General features: G+C 44.5%; 1 protein-coding gene across 1 annotated transcript in view; it reads right to left on the bottom strand.

Annotated features, from left to right (window-relative positions):
* Positions 1–21,182, bottom strand: part of Shtn1 (shootin 1) — a 98,942-nt gene that overhangs the window by 2,232 nt on the left and 75,528 nt on the right. The window contains exons 14-16 of the mRNA XM_050149154.1: positions 20,392–20,445; positions 16,259–16,379; positions 11,443–11,632 (exon numbers count right to left, since the gene is read on the bottom strand). Of these exons, the coding sequence (XP_050005111.1) occupies positions 11,443–11,632; positions 16,259–16,379; positions 20,392–20,445 (365 nt within the window). The remainder of the gene's footprint in view (positions 1–11,442; positions 11,633–16,258; positions 16,380–20,391; positions 20,446–21,182) is intronic.

The following is a 21,182-nucleotide window of genomic DNA, read 5'->3' as shown; positions in this document are numbered from 1 at the left end:
AGCTGCAGGATGGATCCACAGGCCAGTCACTGCCACATGCCAGTCAGGCGAGTTCGCACATCATGCCCTATGTAAGCTATCCCAGAGACGGCTATACAGGAACCTTCTCAGGGTATATTACGACCTCACCTCTGCCTCGTTATAGCTCATGCGCATTTCGCTCATGGCCAACCAGAAACTGGACACAAACCTCCCTGGAGGTAAAGCTGCAGCTTAGCTTTAGTCTGCAGGTCAAGTCCAGTCGGCTTCACCAGCTTGCCTGTGAGCCCCTGCAGTCAGCCAGCCAGTCTGCCGGAAGCATGCAAAGGTGTTCTCTCTCATTCCGCCACTTGGAGATAACAACTACCACCAGTTCATACCGACCTTGGCCGTTTGCGAGTCCCTGTGTGTCTGCAGGCGAAGGATGGTTAACAACTCCTAGCAAAAGCTGTCTTCATCTGCTGGGGCTTAGACATTTCCAGGAAGTGCTCTCAGCATCCTGTGGCAGCAACACACAGGCTGATTGAGCCGAAAGCTTAGAAACCTCGTACTGTGGGGCTGAGACTGTTTCTGGAACTGTCTCTGTCACTGTTTATCTGTCCTCAAGCTGCTTATCTGCATTGTCATCTGAGAGGTCATTCGCTGGCCAGCCTGGGAACCCCAACCCCGTGGGCACAGTGGCACTGCCCGGGAACCCCAGAGCAAGGTGGACAGGGATGAGAACCTGGCCTAAGAGCACGCTGGCTGCTCACGAGTAGCAGAGACAGTGCAACTGTCTGAGCTGCCTCTCTGCCTACTCCTTAACGCTGAGCTATTTCCCAAATATAATGTTGGTGCCGCAGGCTAACTGTGGACACTTTTACCAGTGTGCTTCCATTGTTTCCACCTGCAGCTTTGAAATCAGCAAGGGGCAAAGCCCACCGCTCCAGCTGCAGTTTGTAGTCAGTCCTTCCTGGTTTGATATCACTAGGTCCCTTGGAGAGCTGCTCAAAGCTCCGGGGATGAGAAGCCGTCCTCCCAGGGCGACCTTCTCCCTCTGTCCCCATGGTGTCACTCCAGACTCACTCAGGAGACAGGGCTCTGAGTATGCTGCATGCCTGTGTGGAATTATTGAGACTCGGTAAATCGAGGCGGGAGGACATGTCCTGAACATGGGCACCACCATTCCCTGGGCTTGTATCCAGGGAGAAAGAGCCGACCTGAGTGTTCATTGTCTGCCCCTCTGCTTCCTAACTGTGGATGCAACGAGAAAAGCTGCCTCAACCTCCAGCCGCCACATCTCCCCTTTCACGATGGGCTAACTCTACCTTCAAACTGAACCCGAATTAGTCCTTTCTGAGCACAGATAAGCAACTGAAGTTCATACGCATAAAGAGCGTGGCGGCCTTCCTCTTGAGGAGCAGAATCAGTAAAGCAAAATTGCTGAGTCACAGAGAGTGAGGAAGACTGTGAATCAGATTGCACCCTCCAGGGGAACAAGGGAAGCTTCCACCCATGCACTGGCACAGAGGCTGGATCTGCTGTTTTGGCCCAAACTGCAGAATCTTAGCCAGGATTTCTCTTCGTTTCCCAAAGACTTGTTATCTGTGATCCACTCAAATAGACCTTACCCAAGGGTCATTCTGGGTCACGTGTTCAACAGTTGTTTTTCAGACAAAAACAAGGAAAAGCTAGGATTCAGGAAGAGCCAGAAGAAGGGGCACCGGCAAGTGAACTTCAGCTCCCGCCCCATGCTGGTGAAAGGAGGGATTGGACCCCAAACCATACTGAACCTGCCTCCAGCAGTCTTCACCACAGCTGAACTTGGTAAAGGGATCTGGTGATATCTCAGAGTGTGTCGCAGGAGACTCTCGGAAGAGACGCACTCTGCGCTCCCCACCCCACAGCCCATCACTGTTTGCATTCAATGACACCTTCCTTTCAAAATCAACTTTCCACCTCCCACTTATATTCCAAAACATTCTAGCTAACATTTCGGCTGCAATTCAAATTAACTAATGCCCCAAAGAGCCCCTAATAGACACGGTTCTCAGCTCAATTGAATACAATCAAAGCTCAGGAAATGAAGGGGGGGGGATGCTTATTTCATGCAAATTCTGAATATCGCTCCAGCTTAATCTTACTGATAATATAAAGGTGGGACATTTTGAACATTACAGTGAATGAAACCTTTAAGCGGTGAGAGTTATTTTATAAAATGCTACCTCTGAAAAGCTGATTGCCAAACAGTATAAAAATGGTTTGAGGCATAAATGCCAAGTTCATTTCTATTTCACTTCCGAGGTAACTATCTCTCAAATCGCAACAGCTGGACTATTTAACACAATCTGGTGAATCAGAGCACAGCGCTTCTCTGGGCTCCCAGTGGGACGTCTGCATTAGTCCGTGGCAGCCATCCAACAAATGACGCGCAGCGGCCCGTCTGAACTCTGTTTCATTGACAATGAAAACGGGTAAAACGACAACCACATTTACCACCTTCAAGGACGGAAAATGGAAAGATTTAAATTTGTCTTTATAAAGGAGTTTTCTGGTAAAACTCCAAAGAGGAAGTCGGTTTCTATCTCCCTAGAGTAAAAATAAGTCTTGCCTTCTCCCGCCTCCTTCCCATCCCTGCCCTCAGCCGAGCAGTAGAGAGAAGTACCCTTACTGAGGCTCAGTGTTCATTGTTTCTTCCAGAAACTCTTGTTTTCAGGAACATTACATCTTAGACATAAACTGGGAATTTCTAATTGCTAGCAAGTTTCACACTTGTGTAACTGGAGGCAGAACAAAGTTTCAAGAGTTTTGGTTTTGTGTACTTTTTAAAAATTGCATTTTATCTGTGCCCGCCTGTCAGTTTGACTCTGCTTTTACTTGTAGGAAGACAGATTAAAGTACAGGAAGTGTTCCTTGCCTCTGGATTAAACAGGTTCCCTTTGGCACAGGTAACAATAGCTGGGGAAAGACCCCGTGCCCACATTCTGCAAAATTTTCCTTTAGTTTTTTTTTTTTTTTTTTTTTTAAACTGCCATGCAGTCTATGTCCCAGCCCATGGTGGTCCCCTCCAAGGCTATAACAGCTTGTTTATTCTGCTAATGTCAGCCAGACCAAGGACAAGTAATAGGTTATGAACCTGGACAGCCCTCACTGGTAAAGCCATATAGGCAACCCATGAACTTATTACAAAACACTTTTTGTAACATATGATGCTTTTCTTTGGCTGCTGGGTTGGTTTTTTACTGTTTTTTTTTTTTTAAATAATTTTGCACAGCTTTTAGTTCCTATGAAAATTTCATTTAGATCCTGGGTATTTAAAAACTTAGTGTTATTTACAAGAAATATGTTAAATTGTTCCACAGCAGTCACCAGAGCTAACTCTGGCTCCTTGAAAACGAGCTGGGCACAACACGCATTTTCAAACATACATGCATTTTAAGTTTTCCTTTCAATTTACTACATTTTGTACATCAAACTTTTAAGACAGGACTGAGAAGGAATTGCGTTTGTCACCTCATACTGTCCTGTACTGCCATGACATGATAAAGTACATTGCCAGTGAAATGTGTTTTATCTGGTTTAAGAAGTTGAATGGGTTTATCCCAGGATCTGAAATTGCTTTTTCCATCTTGGAAGTTATTTTTCTTTCAATCAAAACAGAACAAAAAAAAAAAAACAAAACTTCACTCTTCCCTAGGAAGCACAAATAAAAGGAAATATAAACACTGTTAAGAAACAGCTTTTAAAAACCTACAAAGTACCAAGGGCAATTTGCAGAAATGATACATTTTAGACGAAGTCCTGTAAAATCGGAGCCCATGTAACTGGAAGCAAACATTAAGAGGTGATTAATTCTTTGAGAGAGCGGAGAATTACTCGGCAGCACTTGAACAGTAATTTTGAGATTTCCTCAACGGTATTTTACCAGTCATTTCTTCACTAGGTGTAATACATCCTGAACAATTAATCTGGAAGAAGTTGCTGTCTGTACAGCCCCTCGGAACACTGAGACAATACCAGGGCTGAGCTTTCCGGCAGTCCCCAGGATAACTCCTGGTGTGGGGAAGAAGAAAAGACCAAGTTGGGGGATCTCAGCTTCCAGAGCATCCAGTTGTTCGGCTAATTTTGTTGTTAAAACTTAATTGTCCATGTACCAGTGCACACGGGGCTCCATTGTGGTCTGGCTCTGTGGAACAGAGCTGTTTCCTGCAGCGTCCGTACACAATTCAGCAGGGCTAAGATTACAGCTGTGCACCCAGCAAATCCTTTAATTGTATAAGAGCATCAGATTAAGCAGGAACGTCCATGCGGCTCACTCTGCTAGTAGACTCTTCTCGGAAATAAATGTTTACGAAGTACAGGGAAGGTGCCTTCCTCCCCGTCTCCTCAATGCAGAGCCTACACACAGACAGACACACAGATGCACACACAGACACGTGGAGAAGCACACACAGACGTGCACACACACACACACACACACACACCCCAGAAAGAGAAAGAGGAAAAGGAAGTGATGAGGAATCAAGGGCTGAAAGTAACCAGAAGAAAGCACCCTGCTTCCCCACAGGGACAGGCATTTTCCCTGGCCTCCATCTGAGTAAAATGTTGACCCAAGCCTCCCTGAGAAGATGGTTATATGGCCAACAAATGGTGCTTGCCCCGCTGAGACCAATGTTAGAAAGATTTTACATGAAGTTGCTCTAAAAGTAAGTTTAAGAATAGAAATTTCTATTTGAGAACGTATTTCAAAAGCTGAAATTCTTCCTTCTCCAATTGTGAAAACCAGTACTTTTCCATTTCATTTTTAAACATTAGATTCACACTAGAAATAACAAATAAAACTGAAAAGACGAGTTAGAGGTCAAACAATGATTAAAAAAAATCAATCCGATTTTTAATTAAAAACTCGAAAGGCAATTAGACTTTTTTTTTTTCTGTCATGAAAAGGTTTGACTGGTCACACCAACCAAGAGACATCTAAAATTTCTCTTCTATCAGCTACCCTCACTATTCAGAAAATGGGTTACATAGGGTGAGCTCTTGCTAGAATAGATCTGTATGGGGCCAAATGTCACAGGTATTTAGAGATACCACAGATCAGGAAATTAAATGTAAATTAAAATAAAAAATGGTTTCACTAGAAAAGGACACTTTTCTATTGAAATTGAAGTCCTATAATTGCTACATGGGTTTTGTGATTTTCTTTCTTTTTAATTCTCCAAGGGCAGAAAGTGACCTGTGTTGAACCTCCCAAACAAAAAACCAAGCTAACTGCCTGCCTGGTGGCTCAAAGGGATATTTAAAAGAGCTTGAAGCTTCCAGGGTGGGAGGGTCTGGGACTCAGAAGAGCGGATGCTTCAGAAATGTGTGGGCTGGAGGAGTCTCCAGGAACTGAGAAGAGGGGCAGTCTGGGAAATCACTGCCTCTCACTCCCCTGTCGTGGGATTCCCTGTGACTCTAACTTTCAGTGCATAAGTCCCAAATGAAAAGTCGACTTTGGGGACGGTGTTGTTTAATTGCAACTCCTTAGGGATATTCACTTTTGGGAAAGTAATTCATGGGCAGACAAAGCCCAGTTCAGACCAGCAGAATCACTTCCAAATGAGGCCGGTTCAGAGAGGAAAAACAAAAATGGTAACAGCAAAAGATGCTCACACCTCTGCTTGGTTTTTGGGGTAGAGATGGGTGAGATCTGCTCAGCTTTTCCTCCACATGGAAGACTAATGCTCCCCCATTCCTGCTACACACACACACTAACATACATACACTTCAGACCCAGACCAAACTTCTAAAAAGGCAAACCATAAACTGAAAATAATGATCAGCTGGGCAGTGGTGGTACACATCTTTCGTCTCAGCACTCAGGGGCAGAGACAGGTGGTTCTCTGTGAGTTCAAGGCCAGTCTGGTCTACCGACTGATTTTTCAGAACATCCAGGGTTACACAAAGAAACCCTTTCTCGAAAAACCAAAAAAAAAAAAGAAAGAAAGAAAGAAAGAGAAAACCCCCAACAAAATGATGATGATCATGATGATGGTGATCAAAAACAGTGTCTCGGGCAGCTTTCCCTCACATCGCTGTAGTATGTTACCACTTACTAACATCCCTTTCTGATCCCCTGCTCAGAGGCAGATATATTCAATGTAGCAAGTTTGAAACATCCAGGAGAGTTTTTAAAAACTGTAAAGGAGGGTTGTGGAAGTGGCTCAGTGGGTAACAGGAGTGTTTGCTGTACCAGCATGAGGACCTGAATTCAAATCCTTAGCAGTCAAGTAAAAGCTGGAGATACTTTGTATGCTGTGACTCAGCAGGAGAGAGCACAGACAGCAAGATTCCTGGTCAAAATGGCTCGGCGAGGAACCATGTCTTAAAGTCGTCGAGTGGAGAGTGATAAAAAGATATTCAATATTCTTCACTGGCTTCTGCAGGCAATGCATCAGCATGCACGCAACACACACGCGTGCATGCATGCACACAAAAGCGGAAACCAACAAAAGACTAAAATAGTTGGTATTGTGATAAACCGATTTCCCAAGCTTATCTTCATATTATTGAAGAGTGCCCTTTTATTGGTGGTATGGAAAAATTAGAACAATCTCTTCCCAATCCTTCACTAAGACTACTCGCTAGCCAGAGTGGCTGTTTCAGAATGCTTTGCACTTCTGGGAAACACCAGAACTTTCCCATTGCTCAGGATGGACGTAGGAAGACAAAACAGAAAAGCTGACGTGATCTATGAGTATGTCCAGTCAGAGAGCAGGCTTCAAGGAGCAACTTAACTGCAGAAACTCTACCTTCTACAAGGAACATCTCATGTAAGTCTCCTCTCTTCCCTAACCTCTTAATACACTGAATGTGCTCTATTGGGATTTGAAAGGCACGAGCTTTACAGAATTTAGAGGAGTTATGTTATTAATTATCAATAACTATTAAGCAGAAGCATAATTTTGGGCGATTTATTTACTTCACTGAGCCACTGTTTTCTCATGTACAAAATGGAAATAATGTCCATTCAATAGGTTTGGGATGAATAAAAGAACACATGAAAATACCTGGTTTAGTGAATGTTGGTGAGAAACAGTATCAATGACTAAACATTATAGAAGCAAATCCCTAAATCCTCAGCCCCCAAACTGGAAAAATGGTTTCACCACCCATAATCTCCATACATCCTGCCTACTAAGGTTTGGACATTCCTCTCAATGTGTATCATTTTAGTGTGAATATCTGTTGACAAAGAGGAAATACTAACTAAAGCACACACATGATGGAGTGGTCTGGGCTTTTCCTGAAACCATGTTTTCCCAGGTCAGTGCACATGTATCTATTGAGAACATCCAATTTATACATTTTGGTGACAACAGATTTAAAATGTTTGGGACACCCTGCACAGGATTAAGATGGAGGACAAGGTCACCCAAACAGGCATTTGGGGATCTCATATTTACTGTTGAACTTCTGAAATGCCTACCTGCCATTAACTCAGGGATATTTAACTTTCTGAATCCACACATGCTGATTACACTTTGCAGGGGTGGCTTGAAGGCTTTTAGCTTTCTTATGCAGAAATTCCTTGGCCTCTACTTTTGCATTCTAACTTACCCACTGGCAAGTCAGCCAACACTCCAGCCCTGCTGAACCAATTGGGCGAGCATAGCCGGAATTTGTGCTAAACCCGTGCATTGTGGAATCTGATGAGGGTACAACAATGGATATGTGCAGCACTGAGCTAAACGCTCACAACTCCTTGGACCCTCGAGACCAACCCACAAGGAAGTCTTACGTTTCAGCCTGTGCATGCCTGTGGTATGGAAATGCTGGCTATATGCTCTTCTAGTCAGCTGATATTTGACCACTTTATTAAAATTAAAGAACATGCTTCTTCATCCATCCACTTATTGAGAGCCTACTATCTGGCAGGCACCATTCGTGGTGTGTGAAATACCACAAATACATAAAACAAACAAAAACAAAAATCCTATACTCGTCTGGTTTACATTTCCTCCGAGGGAGAGAAATAATCTACATGGTAGAGCATGTAGTAACTGCTGTGGGGAAAATGACGTAGGATGTGGGAAATCAGGGTGTAGGGGAACATGTGGCTACGATTCTGACTACCTGGAAACGTTGATCTCTGAGGAAAAAACTTAGGGTGTGAGGGGTACGCTAGCCTTGTACCCATGGGGAAAGGGTGGGGAGCTGAGGAAGCCTTGAGTGTAAAAAAAGAAAATGAAGTCCAGAGTGATGTACAGTGTTGCTATGGCCACGGCTGTGTCAAGGACCAGTGCCTCAGACCCATGGGAAACTGGCAGAGCCTCGCCCCTGCGGTGAAGCTCAGACCGTGGTAAATCCTTTCTCTAAGTGGGAATATTGGCAATTATGCACAAAACCTATCAACTTCATCAAAACCTATGCAGCCTCCTCCTCCCAAGTATTTACAACCTAAGACTCCTGTCTACAGAGACCTCCCATTGGTACTAGCCAACCCCTTCTCTGTGCTGCATGTATAAACCACACACAGCTGAGTTCCAGGCTTTGACTGTAGTTGGTGCCCTCCATCAAAGTCCACACACCACCCCACGCCAGCTTTTCTGCCTGTGTATCTTTCCTTTGTGCATTCTTTACTACCCCAGTCAGATTTCCAGGACCTTGACGTGAAGGACACAACAGGGAAGGGCATTCCTGGTAAAACGGGTCGTGTTGATACGAGGCTGGAGAGCAGGCCACAAGTGTAATGGAACCTGGACGAAAAGGCTTAAGTGGAAGAAAGAGAGGAGAGGGTATCGGGGCTACAGTGAGGCAGTGTGCAACGTCTGTGTAAAGTTGGGGTGATCAATCATATGTATTAGAGGCTACTAAGACGGACATCCTCCCTAAACCCTGTCAAGAGCTGGGAGTGCCACTCACCGGAAACACCATGGTGGTGATGTCACCGCCAAAACGAAGGAGGGCAGTTACTAGAGCTCAAAAGCTCCTCAATTAACAGGAAGAAGTACACTATACATGTGTAGAAAAATACCACAGGCTGGAGAGATGGCTCAGAGATTAAGAGCACCAACTGCTCTTCCAGAGGTCCTGAGTTCAATTCCCAGCAACCGCATGGTGGCTCACAGCCATTTGTAATGAGGTCTGGTGCCCTCTTCTGGCCTGCAGGCATAGAGACAGACAGAACACTATCTTCATAATAAATAAATAAATCTTTAAAAAAAAAAAAAAGAAAAGAAAAATACCACAATGAAAGCCATGACTGAATTGTAGCCTTAGAAGCCAATTTAAAAACAGTGAAGGGCTGGGTAGACGAATCGGTGGGTTAAAGGCGTGTTGAATAAGTTTGCGAACCCAATTCGGATCATCAGAGCCTCTGGGAAGCTGGACTCTGTTGTGTGCACTCTGTGCTGACGCAAGGTGGACACAGGAGAATCCCTTGAAATTTGCAGCCAAGCCAGCCTGGTGTACAAGCAGTGAACAAGAGAGCCCGCCTCAAACAAGGTGGAAGGTGCGGACTGGCATCTGAGCTTGTCTTCTGACCTCCACACACCCACTACGGCATGTGCACCTGCCCCCTGCCCGCCCAACACACACATGATCTCATCTCTAAGTGTCACGCTTGCTCAAGTCCATGAGGTAGGGCAAGGTGGCCACAACCACCATAGTGGTTAGTATAACTGAATGAACTTATTAGTCAGAGCCCCACATAGCCCTGAAAAATAACCCCTCTGGTTCCTAAGCAGTTCTCCTGGCTGGTAACACACGTTTTCACTTGTAGAACCTGCAGGTAAGCCTGTCAGTTATCTCGAAGCCAAGTTTAAATGTAAGTAAGGGAAGTGAATAATGAGCCTGCGAATTCACAGAATTCTGCGTCATTTCGTCCAGCTGGCCTGCAGCAAGGGGTTTTCAGAAAAGGGTGCTCTTCTTACTAAATGACTGTCAATATGAAAATACATGGCACCGGTTATCTCAGCTAAACAATCTAAGAACGGAAGAGAGAAGCATCGGGTTACAGAGTTTAAAAGTTAATACAGCCACACACAATACTTAGATTAGTGCTTTAAGTAGATAAATTAAGTTGCAATGTGTCTCTTAAGCAGTCATTGAACAAGCAAGATGAGAAATAAATTAAGTTCCACATTGGCCTTCCTGGCATCTAACATCTCTCTGTCAACACGCTGATCCTTTTTACTGTCAATTCAACACACATTTTGCAGACCCTGGGCCTGCAATTATTTCATTTCCTTTCTTGGAAATGTAATTTCCACTTACTTTTGGAGAATAAAAGGCAGACACAAAAGGAGGAAGGAGTAGCAGTATTTTCTGATTAAGATTATCTGTGCGAGATGGTGAAGAGGGAAAAAAAATCTATACACCCGTTCTGAAGCATTTCTCAGAGACTAACTTGTCTCTGCCAAATTGCTTTTGTGTCTGGATATTGGTTCAAATGCTGCCAGATTGCTGATGTCAAATTAGGTGTTAAACAAACTTAATAGCAAAGGCAAAGAATGAATACAGATCATCTTTCTGGGAGATGCACAAACAGCTCCTGGCAAAGAAAGGCAAGAGGACTGTGAGGAGACATACTTTAAGAAACCACAATGAGATCAGGTAAGACTGCAAATCAGCAAAGAAGGCCATTCATTCCAGAGGAGAAGGGGATCTCGAGGGCCCCACGGAGAGAAGAGCGTGAGAGGAGGAAAACAGTTGGCAGAAATAGATCCAAACTGAATCTCAACTTCATTTGTCCAGGTTTCACCTTTTAAAGCTAAGACAGCGAAAACTACAAAGGAGGGGCTCTTTCTCTCCTGACAGAACAGGAAATCAGAGGTTTAATTAACTGTGATTACAAGATTCAGCTGATCTGATTGGCCTCACCTCTTCCTTTTCATTAAGTGACAATCTAGGTGACACCCTGGCACGAGAATTAGTGCACAAGTGTAGACTGATTTCAAGTGGAGCCTGCCGTTGTTATAAAACAAATTGATCCTCTACTACACTGGTTTGCGACACGGTCAATAGCAGGATTAACGCTGACAGAGCGCCACGCCACTTGGAAGTTGGTCTCTATAGATAACCCTGCATGTGGCACAGTCCGTCTCCGGGAAGACCAGGATGAAGGCACACCTTCCAAGGCTATACAAATGCAGGCTGCAAAGGAGTCGGAAAGATCTAGTACCTTCTTCAGGTGAAGGAGGCGCAGAGAGTGACAGCCTAAAGACAGGTGTCTTCTGGTGCAGAAGCATCAGCCTGGTCACCCCTTTGTGTAGGAGGAGAAACCAATGAATGGCCAGTCCAGTAGGTGTGGCGTTTGCTTTGGAGCTGAAGGAAATCACCAAGCTGGGAGCCTAGAAGCAGAAGCTGGCTCAAAGGAGAAGGAAGAGGGTTTGGAAGGCCACATCAAAGTCTTCTGAAGAGCAACAGATCAAATAAACGCATATTATAGTCATGACAGATTCGTCTACATTCTACTTAATAAAGAGCATCATTACTTACTGAAACGTAACCTTGGAATTCGTGCATCCTTCCAATTTACGGGGCCCTTCACCTGGCTCAGGTGTTAGGGGACACGGGCTGTTGAATTCTGCCTCCAGAGTTTTCTTGTTCAAGGCTGTTTTTACACTGGATACAGAACCCAACACTGGCATGGATTTGGACTCTGAGGTGGCTAATATCCCGGTAGGACCTTAAAACCAAACACATACCTCAAGTTTAATAATTCTGTGTGATGCTTATTAACGGTATGAAAGATTAGCTGAAAATGACCATAGGAAGCAAAGAGGCCAAGTTGGTTAAAAAAAAGTTTAAGCACATGCTAAAAGAAAAAGAAAGTCCCTACTGCCAGTCTACTTGCTTTGGGAGCAAGTCTAACTTTCAGGGCACCTGGACCACGCTGGGAAATTGTGTGCAGACATTTAAGAGGCTGCAAAATCCCAGGCCACACTCCCTTCACTGACTTGACTGGTCCTTAGTAAAACTGCAATTATGGACACTCTTTCTTATTTTCAAATATGGCTTTTCTGACAGCCCTGCTTGAACCATTTTGCCTCTCAAGAGTTAATTCTTCCGAAAACTCAGCTTTGCATTTCAAACAGAAAATGGACCAATGTCAAAAGGTTCTTTCTAAAAGGCTCATGAAGACTTCTTAAGCATTAAACAGCTTTTATGAACATTTTCATTTTAATGTGAATGAGCAGTAAGTGGATTTATTGCCTCTTAAAAATACAGACACAAGATTATAAAAATTAAGTGGCAAAGAGTTTGGGCTGTTTACCTTCTGGTCTCTGCTGCTCTTTGGGACAGGATTTAATGACTACACTAGGACTTGCTACTGAAAGTATTGGCTCAGCATCCCAGAACTCCTGGGCTGAAGCTAATAAGCCTCATCTTGAGTTTTTGCTAGGTAGCACACTATAAAGAACACCTACCTCAAAACTTCAGAAGGAATGCTCTTAACAACCGGACTACACAAGTCACACATATGCAAATTAAATAATGTCAAAATGAAGTCAGAAGACAGCCTTGAAGGGTGCCATCGAAAAGAGGGCTGACTTGGGAGACTAACACGGGTCACAGGGTTGTGAAGCGGCTCAGGTGGAGAAGTGCTTGCTCAGCATGGAGTCAAGGGCTCCATCTCCAGCGCAGACCGGGCATGGTGGTGTAGACCTGGAACCCTAGCACTTGGAAGGTGGAGGCAGCAAGAGCAAAAGCTCAAGGTGACCCAGAACTACATAGAGACCCTGTCTCAAAAAATATAAAAGAACCATCTCCCAATCTGGTATTACACAATACAAAATGTTAGCAAATCCCAGCAGAATTTAGCTTCGGCGTCATACCTTTCATGTGGCTGTGAAAATGTCTGGAGAACCTAAGAGGGACTGACAATGGGCTCAGCAATTCAACTACTCCTCCCTTAGTTCAACTCCAAGACACAGACCAACTCTGGTCTGGTGACAGGTGTGTGACTTTCCTACTTTGTCTGGGCAGACAGGACGGTGTCATGCCTGAGGGCTCTGGTTAAAAAGTCCCTTTCCTTCCAGCTACACTAAGCCTTGTGTTGTGTGAGGATGTGGAAGACAGAAGAGAGGGGCAGAAAGATCAAGCAAAGAGGATTCTGGGAAATATGAAGTCTAATTCAAGATTTGCCTCCTCTCAGGTGCTTTGTCCTTGGTAACTCGACTGCAGCACTAGACTGTCCTTGTGGGAAGATCTTCTGAATGCGCCAACGCTTGCTGCTTATTTCTATGTCTGCAGCTACTTAAAAAGGGGGGCAGAGAGCTGGGCTCCTGTTTTCCATATATACAAAAAGAAATGAAGAAGGCAGTGTTTGCGACATTGATTACTGCATTCTGTATTTCCTAAGGACCTCTTGCTGCTCTCTGTCAGTCTGGCGGGCTACCAGGATGGGGGTTGGGGAAGTGGGGACAGCAACGAGTCCCAGGAAAATAGCAAACCGGTGGGTCTAAAGGGCGGATGCTCAAAGTCTACAAAGCCTGGCTACTCCCTGAAGTTGCCTTCCTCCACTTGGTCCCTCCCCTAATTCCCAGAAGTCTTAGCGTGCAAGGGCAATGTCACAGGCCCTGTGCAGAAGACTCAAGCCTGTGCATCACTAATCTCTGTCACTTTCCTCCTGCCCTCCACCTGCCGGGTTTGGCGGCCTTCTTCTTCTCTCCCCATGGAATTTTCACCTTGTCATTTCACCATGTCTAAATGAGCTTTAGAGAAATTTTCATGTGACCCATTGAAGGGGGAAAAGAGGGTTTTGTTTGTTTAAGATACTGAGCAAAAGTTTGTCAGATTTCTTGTTTCCTTTTTTCCCTCTTGGCTATTAATTAATTATAGTTAGTGTGTTCTGACTGTCTACTTCACCAATAACAGATCATATTTCTTTGTTCAGGGGTTGAAAAAATTTTTGAGGCAGGCTTGCATGTAGCCCAGGCTGGCCTTCAAGTCACTATGTAGCTGAGGATGACCTCCTGCCTCTACCTCCCAAGAGCTAGGATTACAGACTTGTATCACCATACTGTTTGTATGGTTCCTTGGATCAAATCCAGGGCTTTATATACTCTAGGCAAACACTATACTATCTGAACTATATCCCTAGTCCCCAACTCTATTTGATTTTTATATTTTATTCTAATTTTCCTGGAATGGGACACTGAGTATTTGTACATTGGCAAAAAAAAAATCAATCAAACAAATAAATAAAATGAAAGATTCTTATTGTGTCTCTAAAATGTGTTCCTTCCTCCACTTTTGGAAGTGTTCTTATTTCCATATTGACTGGAACCAAAGTGCTTCCTCATTTCTGCTGGAAATGAACTCTGAAGCAATGAGTGATGTGTGTGTGTGGCTTAATCCACGAATGGAAATGTTTTTTGAGAAAAGAGAAGGATTGGAGCAAAACACACAATATAAATCACAGTCGTGGAAATGTCATAGAGTAAAGCCTAAGCAGAGAGACCTACAGAAGAACCTCAGTGGGATTCTGGGAAGGCTGTCAAGGCACCAAGTCACCAAATGGATGAGGTGAGGTGGCTGAGTTCTAGTAAAACCATAAAAATTGCCTCCGAATACCCTTTTAATGTCCCTTACGTCCATTTCAGGTTGTTTGCTGGGTGGGAACTCCTTGTTTGCCATTTATCGGTAGAATTCTCAAATCAGACTACACACTATTTTTATGTCAGTGTCCTTCCTTCTGTTTGGAGGTAGGGTAGCTCACTGTTCTAGAGCTCAGTCTGGAGGCTCAACTGGCTGTCCAGTGTGGGGATCCACTGGTCTCTACCTCCCTATCGCTGGATTACAGATCGTGGATTTAAAAGTATGGATTCTGGGGTTTGAACTCAGGAGGTAATTACTATCTCTTCAGATGGATGACTCTTATGTTTGTAAGTCTGACTGCTTATCTGGTCGATTCTGATTTGAGGACTCACTCAGTTGAGTCAATCCCTATGAAAAGCAGAGCGTGACCAACACCGTTCCATTGAGAATATTCTAACAAGTTCAGCCAGGCAGGGTGGGTCAAGCCTATAATGCCAGCCCTACGGAGACTAAAGCAGGAGGGTCATATGAGTTCAAGACCAACCTGGGTTATATAGCAAAACCTTGTCTTTAAAACAAACAAAATCCTTGCCACATCAAGTTGATCAATATGATTCAACATTTTATAGATTTTAAGCGTTCCCAAGGACTGTTTTCGACCAAGGTGAGTCTTAAAAAAAGCTCAGCCCAGGACCTCTGGTTGCTGACTCTTAGTCTTCCTTTGTGGTGTTTTTCCAGAACCAGCTTCCTGGCTAGCTCCCATGGGGAACCTTCATAAAGGTTTTGGTTAATTGCCATTGCCAAAATCATTCAGACAACTGCATCCACCCAAAGTTTGGAACAGATCCTGCGATGTAAGACACGGATAATGATGTGACTCAAACACCCAGTGGTGACGGTGCGTTCACTCGTGGGGGCAGAGCAGGAGTCTTTCCCTTGGGTGGTCCAGTCGGATCTAGGAATGAAATGGGTGTGAAAAATGCAGAAGATTTCTCTGTGTTTGCTGTCACTGAAGTGTAATTCCCACTAAAGCTGCAAAACTAACTGTCCCAGGCAGAGTGGGGGTGGGCAAGGCACTACCTCATCTCGAGAATAATGTCACAAAGTCACTAGAGATACACGGAGAAACTGAGGCACGGAAAGGCTGGAGAGCTGGCCTAGGGACAAGCAATGGGCAAGTGACAGGCTGGGACTAGAACTCAGGATGCCTGTTTCCAGACCCTCCACCTGACAAAATCCACCCTGACGAGGGAAGGGCTTAAGGCCCACAGGGAAGGAGGAGAATGTTCTTGGGCCCTATGGCCACTGGTCAGCTGCCCGTGTTCCTGTAAACAACGCCCCCCTGACTGATACTCCTACACACAGCAATAACGAAACATGTAAACAACCAAACTACAAAAGCAAACAAAACTCATGAAAATAGAAGGGTGACAAGCTAGAAAAACAAGATCGGTGGAAAGGAGGGGGACAAGAACCTGGGGTGAATATCATCAAAACACTTTGTATACATGTATGAAAACCCCACCTGAATGTCTTTATAAGGGGCTTTGTCCTGTTCTCACACTAACCAGATCAGATCTACAAATAAGGAGGTGGATGCCCACGTGAGCATCCCAAGAGGTGCCACAGACACTCTTTGCCTAGCCAGTACTTCTCACTCACATTAAAAAAAACCCTAAACATTCAATACTGATTTTTTTAAAAAATGATTTCGTATTAAAGGGGTTTAAGGGAAGAAGAGAAGGAGCACGGAGGATTCAAAGTGGCTTACTACTGCTATCTGCTTCTGCTGTCACCTTCCTGCGACGTAAAATCCTCTCTAACTCAGTTTCCCTGTTCTCAGGGCCAAGGGATTTTAAGCTTCTCGAACTAGTGGATTTGTTAAGTGTCCCCTAAAACAAAAACAAAAAGGTTAATATAATATGCAAAAGAACACAAAATGCAAAACAATAAAACGTCAAAATCTGAACAGAACTAGGAAACAAAACAAATTACACACAAATGTATATGGGTTTCTCAAATGTGCTCATACATCCTCAAAGTACTCAAAAGATGCTGCGGATGGTGGTGACTGTCACTTCATCTCAGAAGAGCAAGCAATACAAGACCAGCTCGTAGGCAGAATACCGCAAAGGTCAACCGGAAGGAGATACTTGCCCACGGGTGATGAAGATGCCGATAGGTGTCCACGAAGGAGAGAATAAGTACATTTCACTCACCTTGGAAGGGTATCTTCAGACAGGAGCCGTGAACTACTGAGCACAAATCCTCTGGGAGCTAGAGAATTGTGTGGCCTGCGACTGAGTGAGTGACCCTGGCTGCACACCAGGTGGTACTGTTGTGGCTGAGAAGCAGGCACATAAGGGCCCCCAGTGGTCTACCGAGCTACAGTGACAGTGCTGTGGGAGAGAAATGCTGTGGTCCTATAGGGATGGACTGGTCTCCATGGTCCTGACAAACAAGAACACAGATGCACTTTTCCAGTGCCCAGAACATACTGCAGGCACCGAAAGACCATCAGGTTAGGCTCCTCCCGGAACTGGCCTTGGCTTTCTGAGAAGACAAAGACCAGAGAGTCATGGTTCCCCATCCAGGCCCTTCTCGAAGTCTATGCCGAGGGGGAACAGCTTCCCATCTCTTTCCCCACTCGAGTATCTGAACAGCACAGTGATAAACTTCTCACTTAGAGGTGAGCGTGTAGCTCATCATGAAGTGCTCCTCCTCAGTTGTACCATAAGCCGGGTTGCAGAGATCAGAAGACACAAGATACAATCAGAGGAAGCAAGCAACAACCTGCCCTATCGCACTTCTGGGTGAGAAGAGGCTTTGGTTCAGCAGGGATTGTACCCAGCCCAGCCTTTGTGTCAGCTGTGAACTTGCCACAGGTTTTATTTCTATTCCCTCCTAGCTTCCAGTTTCCAGAAGGGTCCTCAGAATCCTATTGTTTAGGCATGGAAATTCTCTAGACCATAAAACAACAAAAAAGTTCCTTGTGGAAACCAGATAGTTACAAATCTCTCATAGAAAGGTTACAATAATGCTTTCATTATCTCTAAACACCTGTTTACAGACACAGACTGGGGTGGGGTAGCCTAAAAGGCTAGGAGCCCGTGGCTGCTGTTAGCTGCCTAATGAACTGATTCAAGCCAACATGCTTGAAGAAGACTCTTAGTTTATTCAGGCATGTGGCACTTTTCTTCCTGGAAATGCAACATTTTGCTTTTCATTTGCTACAAAAATTTATAAACTATCCAGACGGAACAGACGTGTAATTTTGCAACAGCTCATTTAAGTTCAGGAGTGAGATGATTTGGTTCACTGGGTTGTAGGCCTGTATCTAGTTGTTGCTAGAGTGATACAGTGAGGTATGACTGGCCCTGGGAATTAAAGAGAATGAATGGCCACTTTCCACACACTCGAAAAGAATGCAAAGAACAAGCATCCCCACATTATTTCTATCTAAGCTTCTAGGAAACTTACCATTTGAAACACTTGTGAGTAGCTATTTAAAAACCGTATGGTTCTCACTATGGAAATAACTTATAGTGCAGTCAGATTGTCTGACTCTCAAGGCCATTGTATCATTTTCCCCAGTGGAAATGGCTGTTGGAAAGGAAATTACGTGCTATCTACTGTTATTAAATTTATCTTTTCCATGACCCTTCAGCTCTCCCTTTGGATAGCAGTATTATTTCCCCCCAAATCCAGGCCATCATGAGCCGGGTGCCAAAATAATCATTTTCCAAGTTGAACCCCCAACTCTTTGTTCATTTACTGACTGGTATGATTGATGCAGCTTATGTATGTAGGAATAAAGCTTAGAGGCACTGGCGGCTGGAGGACAGAACGCTTCTGCATGACTCTCAAGTAAAATGAAGACGAGCTTGGCTAGTTAAGCTCCTGAGATTGTCTACTTCTGCATATGACTTCTCTGTTGGACTCATAAAATGTGCCAGCCAGAAGCAGGCTCAGAAGCCATGTGGTACACACAGTGACCTCACTTTACAAGCAATGGAACCCAGTGAGGCTCAGGGCTGTGGTCGGGTCCCACAGTAAACCAGGGGTAAGCCTGAGTTTAGAGGTAGATCGAAACTCCAAATAGTAGTCTAACTACTTCAGAGCACCACTGTCACTCAGCGGTCACCTCGCATGTTAAAAATATCACCATACTAACAACTGCCAGGTGACCAATATATACTGGCCAACAATTGCTGCACCTGCTCAGAACGGTCCCTTGGAGCCACAGAAGAAATCTGCAGGTGAATTTGTATCTGCTTGTTCTTTGGAAATTGCCAGAGTCTCATACAGTGGCTTTTAAATGACAAAGAGGCAGGGAGAGGACCAGGAGCAGAGTCCACTTTAAAAAAAATTAATGCAAAGAAATATTATTACGACGAGTGATACATGAATATCAGAAAAGACAGAGGTCTAAGAACAAACCCTGGACAAGGATGAAAGAATTTTCTAAAAATATTTTTCACAAATAGTAAATAATTCTGCAAACCTACCTGCATGAAGTAATATAAAATTATAGTGGCTATTATACTGAAAAGTAATATTTAAGCTGTGGATGTAAATCAGTGATAAAGCAGAAGCACATGCACACATATGCACACAGGCACACATGCACACGATGATGTTAAATTTATTAAACTTGCTGCCATCAGCCCCTATCTACCACTGATGCATTTTTATAATCAAACATAGATATTTGATTTTTTTTTAATAAATCAAAATTTTAATGAGTCAAACAATGGTTGACTCTTCAAGACCAAAACTGCTCTTCTTTCTCACTCTCATAGGGTACCAGGGACGTTCTCAACCACAGGAATTAGCATTTGAATAAGCAACAAAGGGGGCTGTCACAGGGGGCAGAACCCTGGTCAACAAAGTCTTCCCATCATAGGATTCACAGGGTAATAGCTGCGTCCTGGGGGCGTTCTAATCCGTGACTCTGTAGGTAGACCACCACTGTTAGCCAGTGATACATGCTCTTCAGGGCTAATCCCACTCACTTAAAACTAAAGCAAACTAATTAAACCATTCTGTGTGAAGTCTACTGCTTAAAGTCATTCTTGATGAAAACAATGCTGTTTACCATCATTATGTGCATGTCTACAGGATGCTTAATTAGCCTAGTAACAACAAACGGGAGGGGTTGTTCCCGCACCTCCTCCGCCCCGCGTTTGTTGATTTACTATGCATAATAACTGGGGTCGGGCTGGAATGAGTCTGAAATAGAGCTCGGGCTGAAGCACTTCCTAGTGACTGCTGGAGAGGGGAGCCAATAGCGACCCCACCAGCCACAGCTCCCACTAGGAAAAGAGACTCAGGGCCAGAGGTGAGCAGGCGGTGTGCTCACCAGCAGGCAAGACGCACTTTCTGAGAATGAAATCGGGGACAGAGAGACTTTCAGGGAACTGGAACTCTAGCTTGGCTGATACAATGCTTGCCTAGTTAGGAGGCTTGAAGCCTTGGGATAGATCTCAAACACCCTATACAAAGAGTATGGTGGTGCACGCCTGTAATCCCAGTTCCTGGGAGGCAAGGACAAAATCATGTCAAGTTCCAAACCAGCCAGGGCTGCATATGAGGACAAGCGGATGGGAACCAGCCCCCTCAACAGGAGGCCATGAAGTGCAGATTTGCTTGTAGGTGTCAGGCGTTCCACTCTCCTGCCTCTATGCAAACACTCGGTCTATTACAGCTCTGTTAGCAGAAACAGGAGCTGGTCCTCAGGTGGGCCAGAGACTGGACGTCCTGCAGCAAGGTTGGGACTGGAGTGCGGTGATAGCAAACAAGGCACTTGACACACGGGCTGGAGGTTACCATACAACTATCCACAAAGAGTCAGACTGGAAAACACCTCCACTACTACCCCGGAACACAAACGGTGACTCTTACCAGAATTCCCTTCAGCTCATCCACCGCGCTCTCTGAGCCCTTTAAGGAGTCTGGCTGCAATTCAAAAGGGAAGAAGAAATTACTGAATGATTTGATTTTAAAATATGAAAGATTTAAAAGCCTCTTTATTTAGGATGTGGAGGAGGGAGGGGGAGCAAACAACCTGCAGGAGACGTTTCTTCCATGTGGATCTCAGAATTCAAATATGGGTCATCAGGCTTGGTAGCAAGTGCTTTAATGTAGAAAAAAGACTGCTCTTCCGTTTCCCAGCCGCCCAGACCCGAATGATCACACAGAAACTATATTAATTACAATACTACATGACCAATAGCTTGTGTGTATTTCTAGCTAGCTCTTACATCTTAAATTAACCCATTTCTATTAATCTGTGTATCACCATGGGGCTGTGGCCTACCAGTAAAGTTCTCTGGCATCTTTCTCCTTGGGCAGCTACATGGCGTCTCTCTGACTCCACCTACTCTCTCTCTCTATATCTCTTCTAGACTGGCTATATTCTGCCCAGACATAGGCCAAAGCAGCTCTATTCATTAGCCAATAAAAGCAGCACATATACAGAAGGACCTCCCACATCACTTTAACTGATTGAGCCACCTGTCTTGCTGGCCCCAAATGGAGATGCCTATGTGATAAGTTGTTGGTGATCTTTGTAGGGGTGGAAGGAGTATGTGTGTTTGCTCATGGTTTCTGCACAAGAACATGTCCCATGAGCACAAGGCCCCACATGTTCTCCTTTATTGCTCTGCACTTTGCTCCCTTGAGACAGGTCTCTC

This window comes from Alexandromys fortis, unplaced genomic scaffold, assembly GCF_014885135.2.
Source record: "Alexandromys fortis isolate MF-2015 unplaced genomic scaffold, M_Fortis_MF-2015_v1.1 scaffold_16, whole genome shotgun sequence".
Taxonomy (NCBI): Eukaryota; Metazoa; Chordata; class Mammalia; order Rodentia; family Cricetidae; genus Alexandromys; species Alexandromys fortis.
Note: the sequence above shows the minus strand (reverse complement) of the source record. Positions and strands in the feature narration are given on the sequence as shown.